General features: G+C 38.4%; 1 protein-coding gene across 1 annotated transcript in view; it reads right to left on the bottom strand.

Moving 5' to 3' along the window:
* Positions 1-5,671: 5,671 nt before the first annotated feature.
* The window catches only part of pdgfd (platelet derived growth factor d), a 73,208-nt gene continuing 53,220 nt past the window's right edge, over positions 5,672-25,659 (bottom strand). Inside the window, exons 4-7 of the mRNA XM_024276448.2 lie at positions 25,429-25,488; positions 22,574-22,790; positions 13,016-13,233; positions 5,672-6,057 (exon numbers count right to left, since the gene is read on the bottom strand). Of these exons, the coding sequence (XP_024132216.1) occupies positions 5,923-6,057; positions 13,016-13,233; positions 22,574-22,790; positions 25,429-25,488 (630 nt within the window). The 3' untranslated portion in view covers positions 5,672-5,922. The remainder of the gene's footprint in view (positions 6,058-13,015; positions 13,234-22,573; positions 22,791-25,428; positions 25,489-25,659) is intronic.

The raw sequence follows: 25,659 nt of genomic DNA, 5'->3' as shown, positions 1-25,659 counted from the left end.
AAAATGATGGGTTCAAGCAAACAACATGCCCGTCTGTCTCTGACCTTTTTTCTGATTGATCCGCCGCTGCCTTCAGTCTCCTCTGTTTACTTCATTTAACCTTAATTTTAATTCCGGTCAGCCATTTTAGCCGTCTTTTTTCTTGACTTTTAGAGACTTCTTTCAAAAGGTGCTGCTGAGACGAAGGTCTGGCTGCTCGAGAGCGGCCTGTAATGATACCCGAACAGGAACGTTGCCACAGCAACAACTGAAACAGGAAAGATGCAGAAAAAGATGAGGGGAAAAAAAAAAAGAGTAGCAACACTGCTGCCATTTTGGAAATGTGAGCTCTCCTGTGATTACGCTTGTTACTGTTGTTTGGACTCTGAGGCTCACGGATGTGTCAGACAGACGACGGCGTCATTACCGCTCTCTGATCTGTAAATGAACTCCACATTAGGATGCATGCGTGCAATTATGAATATGCAATGAGAACTTTTCAAGTATCTCTAATCAATATCGTGTTGAATAGACTTTGCTGTCCCTCAGAGGAAATTAATTTTGAACACATCTGCTGCACACCGCTGTTTCCCTTGTTAGCAAACAAACAACAACACGAGACATCACGAAGAAAGGGCAAAACGCTTTATTCAACAATGAATTAAATCAAACCAAACAAGCAGAAAGTGACGAAAACGCAGCAGAGTCACAACAAAACCCTGACAGCCAATAAGCTCAACAGCTGAATGACCCCCCAGATTTTAAATGATTAATTGATGTTAAAATGTGGTTAGTGGAGGGCAGAGGGGCAGATAGTGAACCTCATCAGCTGATGCCTGTTTGAACTTGCAGCTGCTGCTCTTCACTCCCTGTGACCTTCATTTACTCTGTGATGTCGGGCCAACGTGTTGTACTAACACCCCATATCTGACTGAGATTCGATTAGAGCCTGACAACATTAACACAACATCTCGAGTTTACAAAAAACTTCTATTAGGGTCGAATCTAATCATCTTTTGACCTTTTTTTAAAGCATCTTGCACATAAGAGTGATGACCTTTGACCTCTAGAAATCACATTAACACAAGATTTTTCAAGGCAAAATGCTGTTTGATGGGAAAAAAATCACAAAATACAAACAAATTTGACTTTTTTCAGAATTTTGATTAAAAAGTAAAATAAAAATATGGATTCCATGGATTGAAAACCATATGTTTTTAATCTGAATAATCAGAGATCAGCTGGCTGGAGAATTTGTACAACAATATCAGCTGATTTACTCAGATTCCTGGGATTTTGTAATGTCATCTGCACCCTCCTCCTCCTCCAGTGGTCTTTTAATTCTGATTATGCCGCCAAAAATCTGAAAACCTGTGTAGTTTTCTAGAACATAGTTTGAGCAGAAGTTCATCACAAATTCACCTCTGTAAATGTGGGCGTCACCATTTGTACGAAGCAACCCCGCCCCCCTTTCCCTCCCAGTTACTGAGAGCTCTCTGTTTACACACAGTTCTTCACACTTCTATCTTACAGCTCCTTACAACTCCAACCTAACATAAAATTAGTATAGTGGAAAAAAAATATCAAGCAATATTAAAGCCATCAATCCTCGATCGGATGAGGAAAACAAAGACGTTCATGGATCTATTTGTCTACAAATGGTTGCATCAGAATGGAGCGGAACAGGGAGCTTATGGTTCGCCCAGTGTAATTTCTTCTTTACAAATATGATCCTTTTCAGATGGAATTTTTTTCTTCTTCTCCTAATTCACAACAATTCGAATAAAAAAAGACTCAGAAATGTATTTTTAAGCTTAATTTTCTTTAAATGTGTCCTCCATTGTGAGATAAATATGATGTTGAAAATACAATTTTCATCAGCGTGGCTCTTTAAGGGGTGCATCTTCAGAACCTGCTAAATCCCTTTCAGGGTGAGGGGGTTGCTGGAGCCTATCCATCTACTTTCAGGTAAAGGTGGGATTCACCCAGGAAAGGTCGCTGGTGTGTTGCAGGGTCAAACACTCATGCAGACATCAAAACAAGTTAAGTCACAGTGACCCATGAAGCATTTTTTTGGACTGTGGGAGGAATCATGTTAAATTTACTGATTTAAGACTGAAACAGATTTATTAAATGGAAAGTCATCAAAGATTATTTAGATACTCAGATTTCCCTCTAATTAAAGCTCACAGCCTTTGGCTGTTATGTCATTTTCACATGAATATTGTCAGGGTTTCATGAACCCTTTTGTAATTTTACTGAGGGTTTATCTTCCCGGTTACCTTACTTTGCTGCTGTTGTACTCACTGATTGTGAGTCTTCTATCTCCTCCTCTGTTCATGCATTCATGACACAGTAAAGCTACATAGGAGACCACTTTACAGGTACAATGCAGCTCCTCTCAAGGAAGTTCTGCAGCAGTTGGTTCAAGTTATTCTTGTCTAATGGTTCCTTTTGATTATCAGATATTTTCCCTGCCTGCTTCATCCGGATGAGCCGTTTCAAATTGACTGGTTGTTCTGCACTTGATCCGACGTGTTTTATTCTTCACAGCCAGCGAGCACGATTTGCATTTTTCAGACTGTTCTAATTCATTCATAAAAATTCCCTCAAAAGTGTTTCACTTCACAGCTCGGGTGAACACTCGCAGGAGTAAACGGAGCTCATTTCTCCTTCTCCCGCCGAAACGTTCTCGTTCAGTCAGCGTGGATGCGCTGGTTGCCACAGTCATTTCACTGTTTTATCAGCTCATCGCCATCATCATCCTAGATTCATTTATGTATTGGTTTTCCCAGAAGCCTCGGCTGAATTTAACATGCCACAAAGCTGACAACAAGCACTGGCAGAACTTATCGCTGCTGCTCTGGAGAGGAGAAGAAAAATGGGGCGAATATACCTTTGAGGCAGAGGACTTTTTATCTTAATATCGCTGTTATTCAATGTTTCATTGACTGTAGTTACAGAACTTTACTAAAACATGAGCATGAACGTATTTATGGTATGCAATAATAATAAAATTGATATTATTATTATATAAAAACAGAATAGGAAAGTGTTAACGCCCACATTTATTGGGAATTTAACAAACAGACTGACTCATTTATGTGAACCACCCTGATGACCTGCTTTGAAAACAGGCAGGTTTCCACGGTGATGTGTTTTGGCTGGACGCTCAAAGAGGTTGCTCCTCCTGTCTTTTTGGTTCATTCTGTTGCCTTTTTTTCTCTAAATTCTTATTCCAAGTGTGAAGATTTCACTAAAACATGCAGTGGCTCATTTCCCATAACATTCCAGAGCTGGAACACCGAAAAAAAAAAGTCTGATTAAAAACTGTATTTGGGAATAAAAACACAGAGGAGTGGACACTCTGATGCTGCAATTATTTTATTCATCAAAACCAACCAGCTGATAACTTTAATAAAACAATACAGAGCAATAAATTATTTAGGAGAAGCATAACGTTTTGTCATGAAAGCAGATTGACTTTTAATATTTAAAGTTGACGTCAGGAACCTCTCTTTGGAAACACAGCTGCACAGCAAAGATGGAAAAGAATCAAACAAACATCAGAAAGATCAGTAAAAAAGCTGTAGATACTAAAACAAATGTGGAAGAACACAGAAAGAACAGAAATGTCTTGTTTTATATGATTTTATGCTTCAAACATTCAAAATTGATGCTTCCATTTGGGCTGTTTTTAATTAGTAAAAGAAAATCTGTAATGAGACATGACTTTACTTTATCAATATCCTTCAAACGCCTTCCAGTGATGTTACTTTGGAAAATTAGTCATTTGTTTTTCAGAAAAAAATTTGAAAAATGTTGCAAGACTAACCTTTAGCTGTAAAATATAAACAAATTAAAACTTATTGGAGAATTGACTGTTACAGAGAAATGTTTTTGGTGTAATAGCTTAACCCTTTAACACCTGAGGCATCGCCGGCGATGCCTAACCCTGTAAAGCCCACTACATCAAAGAATTGACAGAAAACAACTATATATATATTTAAATATCAATCGATTCAATCGGTAACTAGGTAAATTTTTGCTCAAAATTTTGTTTAGTAAAAAAAGCACATTATTTAACCATTGTCTCAAATTTGCTCCACATATTTTAACAAGGTGGACTGTATTATAAATAATTAATTATTCACAAATGTTGCTTTATTTTCAATACAGCAAGTTTTCATCTTGAGAAAAGAATTACAATAGATGAGTCACTCTTAATCTAAAGTGTTGAAAATTAGCTAAACTTTTTCCCGCCAAAAGTGTTTATGAGATTTCGTGGAGGCAGCCATTTTGAAATGAGTTAGAAAAGTCCTTCTACTGCCCCTAGTGGAAGGATAATGAACTTCAGAGCAAAAAAAAACCAAACAAACAAAAAAAAAAAACAGGGGACCAAGTCATATACAATTTGTTTTAAGGAAAGTTTTAATAATGCTAACGAGAAAGGGGTGGTAGAATTATGTGTATCAAATATGATACAAATGGTTATATAGGGTTAAACACAAAATCTTTAACGAACTGTAACTTTTCAACTGTTAACACGATCATGTTAACAATCAAAAAATGTCAGTAAATCAAAGAACATAAACACTGGAGCTCTGGTGTTAAGGGGTTAAAGCAGTAGTCTTCAACCTCTTTTTAGTTGAGTATTAGACGATACAGGCCTGTAGTTAGTGCTGTTCTGAATGTAGACAGCCACATTCATAATGTGATCTCTACCTTTTATGCATTTCTCCACACACCTGTGACCCACAGCGCATGCAGGCCAATTCCCAGCGACTGAAGGATTGTTTTGATGTGGAGTTTGATGTCTTTCCCTCCCTAACGCAGCAGATGCATGAAAAAAATTCCCATTTTTTTCCCCCTGTTGGAAAACGCTGTGCTTTGAAACAGACAGCTGACTGGTTGTTATCTGCTGCAGCTGGATCGTATGTCATCTTTTAAATTGTCTCTCATTTGCTTTGATGCTGCCGCTAGCTTAGCAGCTAACCCGTACACAGCCATTCTCCCCGCTGGCTCCTTCTGCCAGCTCCCACAGATTGCTGGTAACCCTCCACCCCTTGAAACAAAAGAGCCTTTTCCTGAACACTCACACAAAAGCCTCAAAGAAGGAGAAGTGATATCATGAAGTAAAAATGCTACAAAATCAGAACCTGAGAAAGCTGGTCAACATGTGAGCGGCTGCAGGCACTTGTGTTTTTTACATCTTCTCTGAAACTTGATCGTCCCTTTTCTGTCAGCCTGAAAACTTCCTCTCAGCCCCTTTTCCTGAGTTTCTATCTCCCTTTCCTCTGTTATGCGTTCGGGGTCATCGGATCACGGTTTTATCCATAGCAGCAGAATTCCGTTTAGCAGCCGGAATGTCAGGAATGCTGAGAAAACCGGGCACAGCTCACCGGCCCTTCTGACATTTTCTTTGATGTGTTTGAGGCTGAGCGACGGAGGAAGTGGAAAACAAGAGTCCGAGGGAGGAAGAGGAGAGGTGTGAGGATGGACTGACACATGACAGAAAGTGTGAGGAGGAGGTTTCTTCCAGACAGGAATCTGAATAAAACTAACCTTTAGTTTTCTTTTTATTGGTCTGAAATATATTTTAATAGAATCTAATTGCAGAGGCTCAAAAACTCTTCATTGTATGGATTTTTTGATGAAGCATGAAGGTCAAAGCACCAAGTTACAAGAAATGTAAATAACCAAAGGGTTGGGAAGATTTACTGTAAAGGCGTTTCATAAGTTTGACCTGTGCACAGGGAAAGGTAAAAAGGTTTATCTGCAGGAGCAAATGTTTCAGATGCGAGCAGCAGTTTATCAGTCAGAGCGTTGCCCTCCTCTCTGCCTCATGTTTGCCAGTGGTGCGGTTTGTTATATAAAGTCCATTGCAAAATCGATAAAAGGCCTCATCCATCAGTTCCAGATGCACGAGCCAGAATGAGCGTCTCAGCGAGGGGGCTGGGAAGGACACACACACTCACACGTGTCATGATGGGAGAGGAAGATTTCATCGATGACCCAGCGCAGTCTCTGGCTCTGAGGGCGTTTATGCAGGGAGGGGTCTGGGGCGTATTTCAGCACCTGTGGGTAACAGACAGAGGTGGGGGTAAGAAAGAGTCACAACCAGAATGCACAAAACTGCTTTTTGGTTTGATTAGAGATGATTTAGAAGTGGACAGAATAACGGCGTCCTTCTTAAAGACCCTCTCCAATCATTTCTTGATCTGTTTTGAGTGTTCATAATTACGATTATGCTGTTTTTAGACAGAATTTAGAAAAACTTGTGTAGTTTTATAAGACATAGTTTCTGCAGGGCAGTAGTTCATTAGAAATTTGCCTCTGATTTGTAGGTGGGACTGTTGGTGCAGAGTAACCCCGCCCCCTTCCCATTTTTGTCTGCTCTTGATTCACAGTGGTTTGAATAAAGAAATACTCAGAAATGCAATTTTGGGCGTAATTTTCTTTATATATGTACGTCATCATTAGAAAAATCAGACAAGATTTTTAAATCTTGTCTTGTTTGGTGTTAAAAACACCAAAAACACCATTTTCATTGGATTGGATCTCTAACATTGGCCCACACACAGAAATAAGACGGCACAGCCAGAAGTAAACAATAAAACAAACAAAAAATATATATAAATACAAATGGTTTTATTGGTCCCAAACAAAGAAAGAACATATCAATCATTTCTGCAACAGCTCATCACCACTGTAGTCACTACTGCCCTCTCTGGGGCTATACCTATTGTGTGCATGTCCGAATTCCACAATTATTTAGTGCAGGACAATCGATTGCTCTGGATTTTTACAAAATTAGGAAACATATTTACTAATATTATTATTATTATTATTATTATTATTGTGTTAATGGCAGATATGATGTCACCAATCTGCTGAAGTAAAAAGCTAACACATCTTTTGAAGCCTAGGGTAAATCCAAATTCTACCTCTACCCCTAAAGCGACCCCCACCCCCCCCATTTGAAGGGGTATTTGAAGCTGCAGTGGTGTCCGAAATAATTTTTTAAGGGGTAGGCACTTAGAGCTGTGTGCCCTTCTGCTGGTAGGGTGATTACCTTTAAATATAAGAAATGATTTTTTGCTTTAATATGACCTTTTTAAAGTTATAAAACCAATCTTAAGTTTTTTCTGCGCACTAGAAGCTCTGTGCTAACAAAGCTAACCGGCGACTACTGATGACGTCATGACGTAGGAGTAATCTTTGAATCTAAAGACACTATTTTTCCATTACTCTCTGTTTTGGAGGGCTAAATGTAAGGCTAGGGAGTAACAATAGGGGAAGAATTCGAATTCAGCCTATTTATGAACCTACTGTGTTCTGGATTATTTATTAAAAATAAATTTACCTACATTTAAAAAAACATTTAAACACAATGTATTGTGGTCTACTTTTATCGATCTGTTTAGCATTGATAAACTCTGGCTTTTTACAGAGAAGTTTCTATGAACTGGATTTTGGAATTGTAGATTTGGACATCTAAAAAAATGTTGAATGCCCGATATAGTAGAATAAATAGTTATTAGTGAGGAAATTTGGGCCCAACCTGAAGCTTCTTTCTATTCTTTTTTTTTTGGCGGTCAGCACACAATTTTAGGTGCATGGCCATTTGTTTTTCCCATACGGATTTCTACCTTTGCCTTGGAAATAAAACTTAGAAAACTGGTAAAACATAAACTAAAAATTTGAAATATTTCAAACAGGATTTTAACCTCTGAAATAAGAAAATAAGCTTAATTTGGAAATATAGAAGCATTTGCACAGGAGAAAAAAAATGAACAATTTTGACATGTAACATCATTTCCTGTTTTGCTGGTGTGAATGAACATGAATGACGGTCTGTACGATACCCCAGATTGAAAGTTTGTGGTGGGAAGAGCTTGAAATTCTGTTTCACACCAAGTGTGCACCTTTAGATTCAAACAGAACTGACTATTACGGTGTGATGAACTGGCTGACATTGAAACGCTGTCCTACAATCTGTAAAACCTGCTTCGTCATTGGCAATAAACTGGATTTCAATTTTAATTTTATTATGAAATAAAAAAATCTTAAAAATAAACTTAAAAGTTAAGCTAAAGTTAGGGCTCTACAGTTAAGAATTTGAGAATTGTAATGTTTTTCTCTTTTCAAGCAGAAGATGAGAAGTGACTGGTCATGAAGTCCTGTGCTCCAGCCCACCTGTGCCAGAGGACTAGAGCACTCGAGCTCATCCTCTTTGCATGAGTCCCTCCTCTCACATAGAAGAGTCAGTCTGCATGCTTTCCTCTCCCTGGTGAAAAGAGCTGCATTTCTGTCCTAAAGCCTCCACCTTTGATCTGCACTCTCTGAGGCCGCTGGAGCTGGAGGAGGAAGCAGCATCCCTCCAAAGGAGAGGAGCTCCTCACTTAGCAGGACAGAAGGGATTGCTGTCTTTAAAACCTTCATGCTCTACTATCCAACCTCTTTAGTTTTTTATCATTACATTTTAAGCCCTTAAAACCATACAATCATAGTGAAAACTTGTTTTTGTCACTTAAAAAGCTAACTAGCTAATTAACATTTTCCCACTCTGCATTTTATAGAGGAGAAATAAGTATAAAACATGCAGGGAAAGATGCAAATTTCTATGTTAAACAGCTCCAAGCTGTTCAAAGTTACACAGCTATGTTTAAAATATTTTATGGAAAGCATATTTAAAGGACTTCTACTTAACTAATTATGCAGGAATCATGGAAAATAGAGGAAAAACAGTTCCAACTTTTTGAAAGTTGCATGTTGGGCTGACTACGAACCCACAATATTTGAAGAATTTTATTCTCTTTATTGTAGACTGATGAGATGTCGAGGGCAGGTACCTGGCTGCAGTGTTTTTACAGACTTCAACATAGTGAATTCATTTTAACTGAGTCATAACAAAAAATAGGTAGTACATAACATGTTGGAGAGAGTCTGTAAAAGGTGAAGTGTAGGGAAAAAACATGCTATTTCTGAAGTGCTGAGAAAAAAAAGTGGAATAATTTCATTTTTTTTTGTTCATTTACTAACTTCATCTGTGGTTTGTGTAGAGGGACAGTAACTATCAGCATGATATGATGGAGTTCATCAACCATCTTACCATGACCTGAATGAATACTCGATTCTGATTGGCTGTAGGTTGTCCATTAACCCTTAAAAGAAGTTCGGGTCACATAGCCTGAATGTTCCATATTATTGTGCTGGGCTAGAGTCCGAAACAGAAACTCAGAACACAAGTTTATGAATAATTTCAGTATAAACTGATTAAAAAAATGTTTGATGATCCACCTTCACTGATCAGAGCTCATAGTGTAAATTCTTGCTCTAAAAGCAATCTGGGAAACTACTTTCTGACTCTCTTTCTTAGAGACAAACTTTTGCTTCATCATCTGGACCAAAAAAAGTGGTAAGAGGTGAACATACACCTGCTGCAGCAGACGAAGGTCAATGGAGGTTCGGTAGCCGTTACCATGACAACACGTCATACTGTGTATCAAATAATCCGCTTCTTGTTAATAACATTAAAATATAAAAATTGAATAAATTAAAGAACTAATATTTGATGATTTTTTTTATGTTTCTGGGTTATGCGGGACAACGCCTTTGAGAGGCTCGTTATCAGAAATGAATGTACGACGCAGAGGTGTAACGCTGGGAAACAGCTGGAATTGTTTCATCTAAATGAAGCAAACTGGATGGAGGTCTTAGTGCCACATTAGGACACTTTCATGATTAAAAAAATGCTTTTTTAAGTTCTATCAACGCAAATAATCTTGTAGTAAAAGTCAAAACAAATTTACATGGAATTCATTTCAGAAACTGAGGAAAATTTTTGTCCAGAGCCAAATGACAGTGGGGGGTGAAGGATTAATTTGCACAATTATGCCAATAAAACATAGAAAGCATTTTTTTCATAGGAATAAAATAGAAGTGTACCATTTCACAAGCATGTAAAACTAACGCATAACCAATGAGTCAAGCTAGAACCAGCCTAGGATGCCGCACAACCATTGCCGACACACTGCAGTATTTTTGTGCGTCGGTACATTGTGACACACATGCACACAGGCTCAAAGTCACATGACAGCGACAACCCAAATCCAGCTTTTTGTCTAAATACCTATTGTGTGCATTTTAACAGTGAGAGAAAGGGAGGCAGAAAAAGGAGCCCCGTGGACCCCGTTTCAATAATGAAGCTATGCAAGAACAAAGACACAAAGAGGTGCAGGGACTAAAGGGAAAGAAATGAATGACAGGCTTAAAGAGCAAGAATGGTGCATTGCAATGGAGCAAATTGAAATTGGGAATTGGGAAGAATGAAAGATGACGGAAGCCCGGAGAGAGAAGAAAAGAGGGATATAATGCCTGAGACGAGTACAGAAAAAGAAGCAGGACAAAAGTGTTGCGTCTCCTGCTGCATTGCTGCTCCTTCACTGTTGATGCAGCACCGGTCTCTGCACATTCCTTCCCGCTCCTCCCACATTCAGCCTGTCTAACTCACACCATCTTTTTTTTTTATTTGCTTCTGTGTAGAAATTCACCTGAAATGTAACGTTTGAATATCTCATCAAAGCAGCTGGACTACTAAATAAGCCTCAGCTTGCAGAATCACACTGGAGTGTTCATGATTTTCCTGTACAAAAGTCAAACCATTTGCCGCTGTCTGCTCTTTTGTTTTCATCTTAAGTGGTGGACAGTCCATGTGGAGTCTGTAGCCTGGAACTGTCCTGCTGAGATGAGCAGCACCTCGACTTGAAAGAGAATCTGGGTGGCAGCAGTCAAAACTTTCACACTTCAATCAGCCCTAATGCTGCTTCACTGATGTAAAAGTTACACATGCAATTAAGACTAATTCCCCCCTCACATCACTGCAGAGGCTCGCTTTTGATCTGCCAAAGCTGAAGGGTCTTTGCGTTCATTAGTATGAAGGCAAAACTCCTGATTTCCAATAGAAAAAACGGCTTCACCTCACTTCTGTTAAAAAGCCAGCAGTTCCTTGAACTTATTCATCCGTTAGATCTCTAGTTTTTCTTTATTTTATGCCTGTTGATACAACTATCTGCGATCAATTTCTGTGTTTAGTGGCTTTAAAAACCTTTTCCACACTTTTATTTGCACCTTTTGATGTTTTTTATTTGTTGATTACTTTGTCAGAGCAAGACGTTTGGACCATATGTTTTGTAGCAATATTCACAAAAATGCAAATGATCCTAAAAATTAAATCCATTTCCTGTTGTAAGATTTACTGTATTTTCTGCTCCATGGGTGCACCAAATCACAAGACGCACTTATTTCATAAATGAAGCACACCAAAAGGCACATTAAGCGAGACAAGAGAGTCAGAGATAGTCAGACTTTATCTGCATTCACAGTAACTACCACTTATTTGTAACATGCTACCTGTTAGCCACATTAGAAGTGTTAGCTACATTAGCGTACTCACAAAGCCTGTAATTCCCAACGTTATTTGCGACACGTGAAAAAAAGACATACTCCTACTGCTAAAACAAATATAATAAAGACTACGCTAACTTCCAATCTTGTTAGTAGCACGTAAAAAAAACAAAATCTGATACCGCTACCTGTTAGCCACGCTAGAAGCGTTAGCCCCTTTAGCATATTCACAAAACCTGCAACTTCCAAAGTTGATTGCAACAAGTAAAAAAACAGACATGTAACATCACTGCGAGTAATCTAACTCCAAACCTGGTCAGTAACACATAAAAAAACACACAGACACCTCTATGAAAACAATAGCCTAACAGAAGCGTTAACCACATTAGCGTATTCACAATACCTGTAAATCTCAACATCGTTTGCAACATGTAAAACTACAGACTGATACAGCAAAAAAATAAATAAAAAATAAAAATAAAAAAATGTGACAAACTTAATGTGACTAAATTAACCCCCTAATTTTGTTAGTAACATGTAAAAATAAACAAAACATTTAAACACAGCTTATTCATAACAATACCCAACCTTTTTATCAGAAGAATAAGCCACATAAAACACCCTGGATTATATGGTGCAATTTGTGTTATTATTTTATTATTAAAATTAAAGCTTTTACATGAGCCTTATAGTACAAAAAATACGGTATATTAATTTGTCTTTATTGATCTTCATTCATCATTATAAAACAATGTGACAAATAACTAAATATATTTAAATGTCTATAGTTACTGCTCTTTTACTGTGCTTAGACAGGTAAAACCACATTTCTGAAACCCCTATCTTATTAGCATGACCAATACTTTACTTTGGAATTCATTGAACACAGTTTGGTCCATGTTTTTCAAATCTGTAGTATATCATCATTCCACTAGAGGCAGTAACAGGACTTTTCCTACTCATTTCAAAATGGCTGCTTCCGTAAAATCTCAAAAGCCCTTTTGGTGAGAATAGTTTTTCTACTTTTCTTAACTTTGTGGTGAGGATAACGCATCTATTGTTATTATTATTTTGTTTTTAAATGACTACTTGCTGTATAAAAAAACATTTGGGGATAATTAATTGTTTGTAATACAGTGAAATGTGTGGATCACATTTAAGACAGATGGTAAATAGCCTAATGTTTTTTTTCACTTAACACTCACGGTCATATTTTGTGCATCTTAAACTAACATTGCAGTGAGCAAAAATTTGCCAAATCACACAACAAATCCTAATTGATAGTCTTTAGCTCTTAAAAAATTGGCATGAGATTACTACAACTACTTTTTGTGGATTTCAATGTTTAAAAACATCTCAATAATAAAAAAAAAAAAGATTTACTGTCAGTTGATGTAATGGCCTTAACAGGGTTGACATGTCCAGTTGGGTGTAAATGTCTGGTTAGGTTTCATCTGAGATTTTCTGTGCTCACCTCACTCCTACCATTATAAGAGAATAGCCCCTCCTGGACTGAAGGGGAGACAGACAGCTGTAGTCTCAGTGATGCTGTGTGAGCTGTGAGAGTTTCAGCTGCTTGTTTGTAACTCCTTTCCTGTTGGCTCACATTCCTCCCATGTGAACGTACCTCGTGCAGTTTGGTTGCCGTTTTGGTGGGCTGACACGTGCAGTCAAATTGCCAGCTTTTGCTCCCGCAGCCGCAGTTTCCTCCGCAGCGTTTCACCAGCAGACATCGGGGGAAGAAGACGGCGTTGGTGATCCTCAGCTCCTCGCGCAGGTTCACAGAGTAGTTGCGGGGAGTGCAGCTGTATCTCTTGACGTCGTCATAGAGACGATTCAGATCAACTGAGGGAGAGGAAACTCCAGTTATTTATATTTTCTTTGCAAATGAGAAGCTTCTGACAAACAGCCAGCACTGTCGGTCAATTTCCCAGAGTTTCTTCGCTTACTATTAGTTATTTCCTCAAACTTTATGAAGAAATAGAGCATAAATGTTCATAAATATAAATACATCCATCTATGCTTTAATAGAGCCAAATGGCACCATGTGGTTGGTCAAACTTCTGTCATATCTGAGAAAGCCTGACTCAGATTCAGTCAAATTATGTCATGTGGCCTTCGATATCCTTTAAAAGCACATTACCCTGAAATGTAGTCTGGAGAGCATTGTTTTCAATCAATTTAGGCTGATATTACAAAAAATCTACCTATAAATTGTGTTATGAAACATCCTGTGTTACACATGGGGGTTCTGGTTCTGGACAAATGTCATAAAAGTCTCCATGTAACTCCATAAAGTTTCTGGCTCAGCCGGCATGCTGTGAATACCTCCCAGGACTACATTTCATTTCTTCAGGGCTATTTGCTCTCACACAGCAGACTCTCTCATGGTTTCAAAAGTTCCTGACAGATTGAATATGAAGGCAGTGCCTTCTGCTCTGCTCATGTGGAACTATAGCTCCCATAGTCAATCCAGCATACAGATACTGTTTCTCCAGGAGAGGAAAGTCCCAACCCTCCAGTAGTTTGATTTAAAGAACCACTCAGACAAAAAATGTGTTTGGGGTGTTTTTAACATGTTCTTGTGGCATTTTTCTGATGATGGGGGACATATTTAAAGGCATTTAAGACTTTAAAGTAAGTATTTCTAAATACTATTTCAAAATATTGAAAGATAATATTACCATAAGTTGTTGTTACCACTTTTACTTACTCTTTTAGTCATTTTTTGTCATGTTGGGCAATATCAAACCAACAATGCAAATCCCGTTTCTATTAAACACGCTCATAAATAAAAATATGACAGTTTTGTTCAGCACTGATGAAACGAGAGGCACTGAGAGCTGGAGAGATGACTCATTACAAGGGCGACCACAATAATAATTGACTGCAGGGACCCTGAGAAGAGTGGAGAAAGACAGGACAGATAAAGAAGCAGAGCCATTAAGTGATTGTAGATCAATGCATTGATCACAGTCTCTCTTGTTGTCAACAGTTTGGAGTGGAATTGCCTCATTTGTGCATATAAGACCATCTGCAGAGGTTCAAAACTAATTTCAGGAGAGAGGAAATGGATCTGAACCTTTGACAAGACATAAAGGACAAAAGCTTTTGTACAGAAGGAGAAAAAAAAAACTGGAGATTTAATCAAATCTGCTTGATCTGCTGTGGATCAGCTGGAGTGGGAACATTTATTTTGACATTGTGGAATGCTTGTGAGGCAAAGACACAGCTGTGATGAGCTCTCTTCTCAAACAGAAACCGCAACTGTTATAAAAAAAAATATTATGACTGTCAGAAATGACAGGAAAAGTAGACTCTCTCTGATATAAGATAATCCAGGCTGGCCACAGTTCGCTAGAAGCAACAACAAAACCTGAAGGAAGAACGGGAAAGGTGAGGATTGATCCGACACAGCAATCAGGATCATCAACCTGGCAATTTCTGCTGATTCCAATCACTTGAAAACCACAGCTGTTTACAAACTACCTTAAAGGAAAAGTTAACTCAGTGAAACTCCTTTTAAAATCTCTTATACAATTGTCTGGGTGAATACTCGATTTTGATTGGCTGCGGGGTTAATTGGGTACTGAAGAAGTTCAGGTCCAATAGCTTTAACATTTTATATTATTGCTCCATCCTAAACACCAGTCGGTGACCGGAACAACAGAAGCTTGGAACATGATGACATACGTTATTCCTACACATTCTTACTTATGGTTCAGGCCCCCACTGCGTCACTTTTTGTCCCCAACTCATCATTTTTTGATGTGCTGGTTGTTCCTATTTTTTAAAATATTTACAAAAGTTGTAGGCAGTCTGCAGAGGTCAAATATAACTTTGTTGCTTTAACCATAAAATGTAAAACTCCCAGAAAACATTGAAACGCTCGTACCTTGACACAAACCCAGTGTGTTTCACCCATTTTCTCGTTGGAGATAGTAGACAGAGTGCAATTTGCATATTAATAGATTTATGCATACTGAATGAAGTAAAAGGTGTACAGTTACATATGAGGTCTTTTAAAGCATGAAAGGATTAGTTTCTGAAAAAAAATTGAACCTGTCACTGTGAGGAGCGTAGAGTAGATTTTAGGAATTTAATCAATACTAGGAGAGGAGTGTGGGAGAAATGAAAAATAATGTGGGTGAAAAATAGTAAAATATTGGCAAAGATTTCAACACTATTGCAGATAAAAACAGACACATGATAGGGAAATATTGCAAGGTTTGTGTCTCTTTGCTTTAGAAGTTCTTATTGTTTGCAGCTGCTTTGCAAAGACTGTCTTCAAAGAGGACCTTAGATTCTTTTCCTCTGCTTTGCCTTTCGGCTGCTCCCTTTGGGGGTCGCCAAGCAAATCATCCGCCTCCATCTAACTTACTGACATCAACCGTCCTCATGTCCTCCTTCACTACCTTATTTTTGGTCTTTCTCTATCTTTTCTGGTAACCTTCTACTATTACCTGTCTAAACAAATTGTTATTAGGTGTAGACTTTATAAGATGGTGTGGCCATTGGTCTGCATAGCCCTACCACTCAGGCAGTAATGAGGATTTGAGCCCATTCATAAAGGAAATTCTCCACCAACCAGAACTGCAGCCATTCAGACTGAAAATGCTGAACAGACATCCAAATATTGGCATCCGCTCTTTGCACTGTTCACAAATTGATTTTCTTGTGTGTGTTGTGGCTTTTGTTTTCCATTTGACAGCTATTTCATTGACTGTGTGATACTACCCTGACCCTATCAATGTCCTGTGCACCCCCTGCAGCCTGAGAGGAAATTAAGGGCTAGTTTGTTTATGACACTCATCCCAGCCAGTACAAGGTGAAGTCAGGTCACAGTCTTTTACCAAGGTGGTCCTTTTGAAGTATGACAATAAATATCACAAAAAACCTAACATACCACACAGTTCAAGATCTAAATGTGCACTGAATGTTGTGTGAGAGGCAGAAATTAAGCTCAACATTTTCAATATAACAGGAATGTTGGAGCTTTTCTTAAATACTAAAAACGTTCCAACTAGGGCTGCCACAAATGAGTATTTTAATATTCGACTAATCACCGATTATTTTTCTGAGTAGTCAACTAATCATGTGCAAAGTGGATGCAAAACACACATCTTACCCATTATTAGCTTTAAACTAACTAAAACTAAAGACAATTAAGAAGATAGTTTTATAAACTTTTATTGAATCATGCAGCCTCTGTCCTTCATTAGATTCTGGTATTAAAACAAGATTAAATCAAATGAGGCCGGCCTCTGAAACAAGGAACTATTTTCCACAAAAGATAAAGTTTTGGTCTCACAGACCTCATTTATTGGTGCTGAACGCTCTCAACTTTGTTCAACTTTACTACACCCTGACTCCATATAATATAGAGCAACGACTAATTGACTATCAAATTAGTCATCGACTATCGTAATAGTTGATTAGTCATTGATTAGTCGACTAATCGTGGCAGTCCTAGTTTCAACATAGCTTTCCTCCACTGGAAGAAAAAAAAGTGTGTCCAAACTAAACTAGCATCATTATCTCTCATAAACAAGCCCAAGAAGAATACAATACATGGACACAATGTGTTAGAATGGAGAAGAGAATAGAAAGCCTTTATTTTAAAAACAGTTATCTTAAAATTGGACAAATAAGAAAAAAAAATAATTAAAAACAGATTAAAAGATAAAGGAATTAGGTGGATCTTAGGGAAAAATTAGAGTTCAATACTGTGACAGCTTTGGGAGCGACACTGTCTCTAAGTTGCTTGTTTTGGTCCAAATGGACATGACACACCTGACAGAAGTCAGCAGGTTGAAAAGATGAAGACTGGGATGTGTCAAAGTAACTTGACATCAAGATGTTATTATATAAAAAAATGTTTGTAGATCTCCAGTTTTTATTTTTTATTTAACCTTTATTTTACCAGGAAATCCCACTGAGATTAGATCTCTTTTTTAAGGGAAACCTGCACCGAAAGGCATCAACACAAGAAAAAATATAAATACAGTTAAAACAATTATAATAGCAATAAAATACATAAAAAAGGTTCACAAGTGATGTCACAACACTCAATATATGTTTATGAAAATCCATCTTCAGGATCTGCTATAAACCTTTTAGGGTAGCTAGAGTCAACCATGGGTTCCATGGTGGCCCCACCTGTGTTTGCCCACACTGGCTTAGGTGGGAAGCGTACCGAGCTAACAAGCGGCCTGGCGGACAGCGTAGCTAGTTAACAAACTCCGCTACCTAGACTACTGAGTGCCCACTCAAGCCAATGTGGGCAAACACAGGTGGGGCCACCATGGAACCTCCGGACAAACCCACCTGGGGCCACGAATTCAGCCTAAAGGTAAACCATAAGGGCCCGCATTGAAATGTTCACTAGGAAAGGACCCAACTGGGATTCAAGTATAGGGCCTTCTTGCTGTGAGGCAAACGAGCTAACCACTACACCATCATGCAGCCCACCTAAACAATGGCGAACAAGTTAAATGATAAAAAATCCCAGCAACTCAAAAACTAACTGAAAATATGATTGCACATTGCAGTGTAGTGCATATTATACTATATTCTAAGGATCAAGCTGATACTATCTGTTTATTAGACTTTGAAAGATACACAAGCCCTAGTACCAGCAATCCAATGGATTTACAAACATTTCCTTCAGTAAAACCAAAAGTGTCAGCAAACATCTGTCATCAGGTTTTGTCGCTTCCATTTTGTAAGGAGTAAAGAGAGATTTACAGGTTTTATAGGTGATGTTGGGATTTCAGAAATGTAAGGCATGTTGTTGTTTATTTTTGGACTTTCCGAGCTCGATGTTGAAGAGCCGGTCAAAGCTGGTCATGGTGTGTCTGTGTGCATGTGTGAATGACATTGAAGATGCAGGTCCTCTGTTGGTGTTTACGTCGCGTGCGCGGGCATGCGCGTGCTGCTGTGAGAGATTTTTAGAGGAATACAGTAAGTGTAATCTCTGGAAAGCAGTGAAGTGGAACCCTGTCAGGGTGTGTGAAAATGACATGGGGAAATGACACAAACTCAGACAGCAACACGAGAAAAAAAAGTTTAGTGCTGGTGCACATGTGAGTAGAAATCACTGAATTTTTTCTGCCAGAATGTGCAGCACAAATGAGCTTGTGGGGCTATTTGTGCAGAAATTGTTGTGATTATTTCAACTCATATATATGAGGCAGAATGTGTGAACATAGCAATGCCCCATTTATCTTAGCATTTTCCATGTCATCCTTCAGGGGAGATGGGATGGCTTGTGTCTTAATGAAAACAAAGCTAAGCTGCTGACTGAGGCACATTTCTGAAACACTACACAGGTTGAATTTCCAATTAGACAGCGCTACATTGACACATTAAAGACTTCCAGTGCCTTCACAGCTCCAAACAGACCAGAAAATTCCGGAAACTCCTTGCACGTCCCACACAAACACCATTACATCAAAATAGATTTGCTGCTCACTGAAGATATTTATTGAGGGAAAAGACATCAGTTAGAAAGGAAGAAATGGTGCAAATAAGGAACATAAAGATGTAGAGTGAGGAGAAAAGAATAGAAACCTTTTCATATCAACTTAGTACATGTGTAGTAGAACTGCAAAGATCAAATACACCAATGAAGCCTAAAGCCTTAGTCACATGCACCTGTACAGGATGCTGTCCTGTAAGGATGTGTTTTTGAGTAGTCTGGAGCGGCTGCATCTTAGACCTTAGTCACAATTGTCCTTATGTGTGGAATCGGGCTGACTGCGAGCAAAAAATAGGCAAACCTTGACATTTTAAGATTATACACTGTTACGAGTGAGGGTGAGAAAAGGGTGAAGGAGGTGAGACGCATGCTTGTCATGCAGATTTTTCTATTTTTCAACTCCCAGCACCCGTATGGGTCAACCCTTGTACAGGTGCACAAGACTAAGGCATTAGCGGAGTATCAGTGTGTGTGCAGTTCTCTTGAGGTTCGTAAGGATACCTCGTGATGTCATGAAAATGGAACATCCCATTGTGCATGTGGTATGTGTATTGTGAAGTATTTACAAGGCTAATGGAAGTTGCACGCACTTCTGGAGCTGTTGTACAGTGTCTTTACACTACACTCTAGTCATTAGTAAGGTGTGAGTACTCACTCCTTATAGACCACTACTGTCTGGTTGCCTAATTTCCTCATTTACAGTCAGGCTGAACACAAGAAACACACACTTCTCACTTGAACAGCACTAATGGGCTCCTTGTGAAATACGACAGACCTGCATCTCACCTTCTTCACCCTTACTCTTGTGTGTTGTTTAAGTCTTGGCTACGACCTGTCACCCACAGCATTACCTCAGAAAACAATGTGCATTCATAATTCATCATTTCATAAGGGTTCACCAAGCGGTCTACTACTTTGATATTTCCTGCGGCCACCTGCGTGTCCCTTACAGTTTTGTCCATTTTTCACCCACAGAAACTCCATATTCACCCGTAATGGTAGTTGGGACAAATACTGCCTTCACATCAAATGGGATTCGCACATCAAATTTGCATCAGACGCCAAATTTGGGGACTTGCTGTCCCGCATTAGTCCAAAGAGGGAAAAGATAAAAATATTAGAGGACTTTATTATTATTGTTTTCATGGAAAAACGATCATGAAGTTCAGAAGGAGAACAATCAGATTCTCCTCCATGTTGGTTTCGGATTCCACCCACTGATCACACTGGCAGCACATCATGGGGAAAACGAGTCTCTGATTGGTTGATAAGATGCCATTTCTTCTCCACAGTTCAGATTTTTTAACTCTGGACATGCTGCGACACCCAAAATTGCTTTGTAACACCTAAAACATGCTGCTGCCAGACCATTGGCAGGACCTTTGGTCGCATCTGTACATTGACTTAACATTGAAACTGGGAACCTCTGATGCGGGAATGACATTTTGTGTGAACGCAACATAAGGTCTGTTGGCACTGACTCCACAGTACAAAACATAAAATTTCCATTGTACAAACAGATCCAAGGACAAACAATTTTGCTTATTTCTCCAGCTGTAAGTGCAATTTCAACAAATGATCTACCTTTTAATAATTGCTCATAAACACCAAATTTAGATTCTCTAAGCAGCGAGAAACGAGCTTCTGCTTTTGCTGATCCTGGCCCCGTCGGTGCCTGACTTTCAGCTGAGGTCACTCTGAGTAAAAGCCAGTACTAACTTCCTTCACACGACTGAGTCATGGAGCTCGACCTCTGCAGTGCTCTACCACTGCTTTTTAAATACATTCTGGTTTATTAGCATACAGTGGGTGTTGTGTTGTGTGGCTCTGTGTCGGTAAGCACAAGGCTTTGCCCTCTATTAACAAGCTACTGACTGCAGCAGACTTGGGGAAAATTTGTAAACGTGGCAAAGCTTTTGAGGCTAAGAATGAAAGAGTCTGCAAAAAGCATCTGGTTTCATTAACTCTACACGTGGAATACGACATTGAAACTTTAGCATCAACAAGCACTATGCAATCATTTAAAAAATTCTGTACAAAAACTTCAAATTATGTAGAATATTTTTATTTTTTTTCATTCATACTTTTATACTAATCAGTGGCAATTTAAAAATTAGAAGCAGATGATTGATTTAAAAATAAAAAAGATAATTCAAACAAATTTTTATCAATTTATTGATCTTTAAACAGACTTCAACGTTGCATCTTTTAACGTCTTTTTGTAAATGAAAATATCTTGCATAGTTTTTTATCAGCTTTTATCAAAACATTTTTAGCTTTAAATTTGTCCAACAATCAAACTTTAAAATGTAATAGTAAAATAACTAAAACTGGCCTATTAGCAAGAAATCTAAGAACTAATATATTCTGTGCCTTCCACAAACTTTTGGGCATATGCTGCTCAAATAGACTTCTATAAAAAACCTCATAGATCTGTGCAATCAAATCACTGCAAAAGGTCACATTATTTATTGCAGACAAAAAGCATGCTTGTAATGGATTGGCATGCTGTCCAGTGTGTTTCCTGCCTTTCCCCTCGTGACAGCTAAAATAGACACGTCAGAGCCCCACTGACCCTGAGGGCGATGCGAGCACACAAAACAGATGGATACTTTATCGGAATAGATAAAGCATATTAGAAGTGGATTTATGTCCATGTGCTCCACACATTTTCAGCATTTTTGTTTCAGAGACAAAAAGAAGTCCAACAAGCCAGATTTTTTTTTTATGTTTCATTTGTGTAAAGTAATGTGTGTTTTTATCTGCTGTCAACTATTAAAAAAAACAGAGCTAGAAACACAAATATACTTCCTTCCATTCATTTTTAATCCATCCATCCATCAAACATCCATCCATAGTTAATCCATACATCCATCCATCCATCCGTCCATCCATAATTCATCCATCCATCCATCCATCCATCCGTCTGTCCATAATCCATCCATCCATTCATAGTTAAACCATCCATACATTCATCCATCCATCCGTCCATCCATCCATCCATCCATACATCTGTCCGTCCATAATTCATCCATCTATCCATCCATCCATCCGTCCATCCATCCATCCATCCATTCATTCATTCATTCGTCCATCCATCCATCCGTCCGTCCATAATTCATCCATCTGTTCATAATTAAACCATCTGTCCATCCATAATTCATCCATCCATCCATCCATCTGTCCACCCATCCATCCATCCATCCATTCATTCATTCATCCATCCATCCATCCATATGTCCATCCATAATTCATCCATCCATCCATCCATAATTCCTCCATTCATCCGTCCATAAATAATCCATCCATCCATTCATTCATTAATCTCTCCATACATTCATCTATTCATCCATCCATCCATCCGTTCATAATTAATCCATCCATCCATCCTAAATCTATCTAATCAAATCCAACCTTTCCAGTCTATAATCTACAGTCATCATCCATACATCCATAATCCTAAACATGTTCATCTTCAATGAGTTTTTTATACGTAGGTGTTTGCTTAATATGGAAGTGAGGTGCAAAAAAAGTGTTAAAGTGCTTTTTATTGGACCCTTCCTTCAATAGTATTTATGACTTTTAAACCTTTTGCCAATTTAGACTTAAAGATGAATTAATTTGTCTCTGAATCTTTTATTTGAGAACTTTTTCCTAAGCCATTTATAAAAAAAATCTGAATTTTCTGAGTGTTTATTTTCTTACCTTTGTCGTGTCTGCCAGACAGATAATAGGATCTGGATCTATAGTGAACATATGTCTGAGTGTAGATGCTGTCCAGGTCTTCTCTCCAAGTCCTTGGACTCAATGATTTCAGAAGCTGTTCCACTGTGTCAAAGGAAGCTATGGTCCTGTCCAAATCCTCCAGGGATAAAGGAACCGCTGTCTCTGGAGTTGGCAGCTCCTTAACACCCACGTCCTGCTGAGAGGAAAGATTGCAATAAAAGAAAAATATTCTTATTCCATTCACTTTCAACATGTAATTTTAGTTCAAATTCTTGATAAATCTACAGTCTTTACATCAGTTAACAGAAATGTGGAACAAAAATAGAATCTATTCGCATTGATCTTGATGGATCTCACAAACTATACATATATGGAGTACTAATAAAACTCAAACACGGAGCACCAGCTAATGCAGAAAATGGGAGAATTTAAGTAAAAACAAACCAATGCAAACATTTCCACTTTTTATGCCACCAAACTTGTAAGGTTTTTTCCTTTTTAAGTGGCCACTCTTCCTCCTTTGCCTTCATTCAACTGTTCCTTTCAATATCCAAGCACTTTTTTCTATCTGACATTGACTTTTTTCACCTTCTACCTGGCAGAGACAGAAGGTGAGTCATTCTCTCACTGCTTTTCACTCTTTTAGATTCATCCAAACATCTCAAACTTTATAGCTTTATTTCCAAAACTTCCAACCACAGTTATTCCACGACATGTTGGTCTGTGTTGTATCAACAGAGATCCTAGCAATCTTGCTACCTGCTGTCCAATATGTTATTGTAAAGTCTGATTGCTTTGGGTATGAAAGACTTTGTGGAGCAGCTCAGAGACTGAAGGAGCTCTGCTGTGCTGCAGTGGTGGTGTGCAGAGGGTGACTGACATCAGTGGAGATGTTGAGTAGTTTTCTCAGTATTTTTCACCATGACTGAGTCATATTTTGCAAAACAAATGACAGTTTAAAGTCTCATCCATCAGCATCACATTGAATCTTTGAAGCCCTGAATTCCCATGGCACTGCATTTATTGTCTTTGTAGTTGCAAGAATTTTGTAAGAATTTTGTACCTCAATGTTTTTTTTTTTTTTTAAATCTGCATCAGGATGTTTCCTTTCTGTTCATTGGAGAATCAGTTTTTTTCTGATATGATGGTGGTATGTTGGCATCTCCTTTTGCACGTCATCAACATCAGCCGTCTTTCCACTCGTCTACACTTCAGAGCTTTCCTCATCTCATCCTCAATAATCTTTTCCTTTTTTTCCCCTCATGTTGTTGATCTCTTCAACTCAATAGCTTCTCAAAACATTCCTCCATCTTCTCATAACTTTCTCCTTCACACATCCATTCTTAACTGTCTGACCTCTTACGCACCTTCATCTCCCCTTATTGTTTAGCTTTTGACAGATCTGACTTTACCTCGCTTTTTTATCAACTAATACTTCTGCTGACTTTCTTGTGCCATGTCCCAAGTCTTCATTGAAATCACCTCCTAAATCCACAACAAAGTTTCCGTGTCTTCTTTCCAGATTTGAGATCATACACCAGTATTTAACAATGTGTCACCCTTCGTAAAGAGCATATATCATAAAAGATCAATCTTTAAAGTTTTCAAGTGTATAATAATGTTCAATTCTCACTGTACACAAGCCCAAAGAGGTATTTTGATCCATTCACGAATCTCTGAGCATTCCTCTAAAACTTTGGTCTCTGAGCACCAGCCCCTTCCAATCCACTAAAACGAGTTGGTCCCTACATTGTGACACAGGAAGAGTCTACGCTGCCAGCACCGCCCCCAGGCTAACACACACTCCCTCTTTCTCTCCAGGATTGACAAAATGCTTTCATTTTATATGCTCATCTATCTTTGCAAAAGTTCGGAAATTGTTTGTTTTCATGGGTGAAACGCAGACACACTGGGGTGGCTGGCTCTAGGTTGACATCCCGAAATGGGTGGTGCCCACAAGGGGGAAAAAGGCAGAGCCTCAGAGACTGGGAACTTCTGGGTAAAAAAAAAGAAAACTTATGAAAATGACTCATATTTCATAAAAATGTGTTTTTCCGTTTGCAGAAGATGATAAATTATTATCAATATGGATATAGTTTACTCTGAAAGGCCGAAGAATAGCATGATATAGGCCATTTAAAGCAATTGTACTAGCAGAGTAACTATTAATCAACTGAATCAATTAATCAAATCGAACCACAAATTATGATATGAAACGAGTTATTGTTAAAATGAATTCTTACATCCCTAAATTATTATTTTTTTTAATTATTGACAATAGCTTAACACTACCATCTTATCCAGGCGCACACCCCCTTCACCACTGGCCCTTTACCTCTGAATCTTTCATCTAAAGATTATTTTACACAGCAAATAGTCCACCTGGGTGCCTTTACTTCTGCTACTGGAAGAAGATTCTTATTTGAGCTCCAACAGCTTCCTTCACGATCTGTTCCTGAACATCAATCTCATCCATGCCATTTGCATTACTTCTTTTTCTTTTTCCAACACACATGGTAGTCTGCTTTAATCTACAGTATACTCCCACCTTTGGGAATACTGAGGTTCATTTCATCCAACTCATTCCAAAATTTCTGTTTCTTTGTCACTTTCCACCTTCAAACTCGTTTACCACTCAGCCTTCCTGAGCCTTTTTAAAACCCCATCTATGGACATTTCCTTTGTAATCCATCCATCAGCCTTCTACTTTTGCCTGTTAGAGCGACAGCCTTCAGGGGCACTTTGTTGATCCCAAAGCAAATACTTAAATTTCATTTAATAAACATTTACTCATTTATGTCTGGATACATGGCGTGTGTTAATACATGACTTACCGACATGGGAGAAGTTACGGCCTCCCAATTGGTCTTGGATGGGAGCAGAGAGTGGTCAACCTGCAGAAATGAAAACAAGTGTGGAGTTCAGCTCAGAGTACATGATGAACTAAAACAGGATAAGCAATGATGCACAACTTAACTGTACTATGTAGTGAGTCAATGTTGCAAATGAAGACAAACTGTACCAAAACCCCAAACATACAACGTGTTTTTCCACAACTCTAAAAT

The sequence above is a fragment of the Oryzias melastigma genome, linkage group LG13 (genome assembly GCF_002922805.2).
Source record: "Oryzias melastigma strain HK-1 linkage group LG13, ASM292280v2, whole genome shotgun sequence".
NCBI lineage: Eukaryota > Metazoa > Chordata > Actinopteri > Beloniformes > Adrianichthyidae > Oryzias > Oryzias melastigma.
This window is presented reverse-complemented; position numbering and strand designations above follow the sequence as displayed.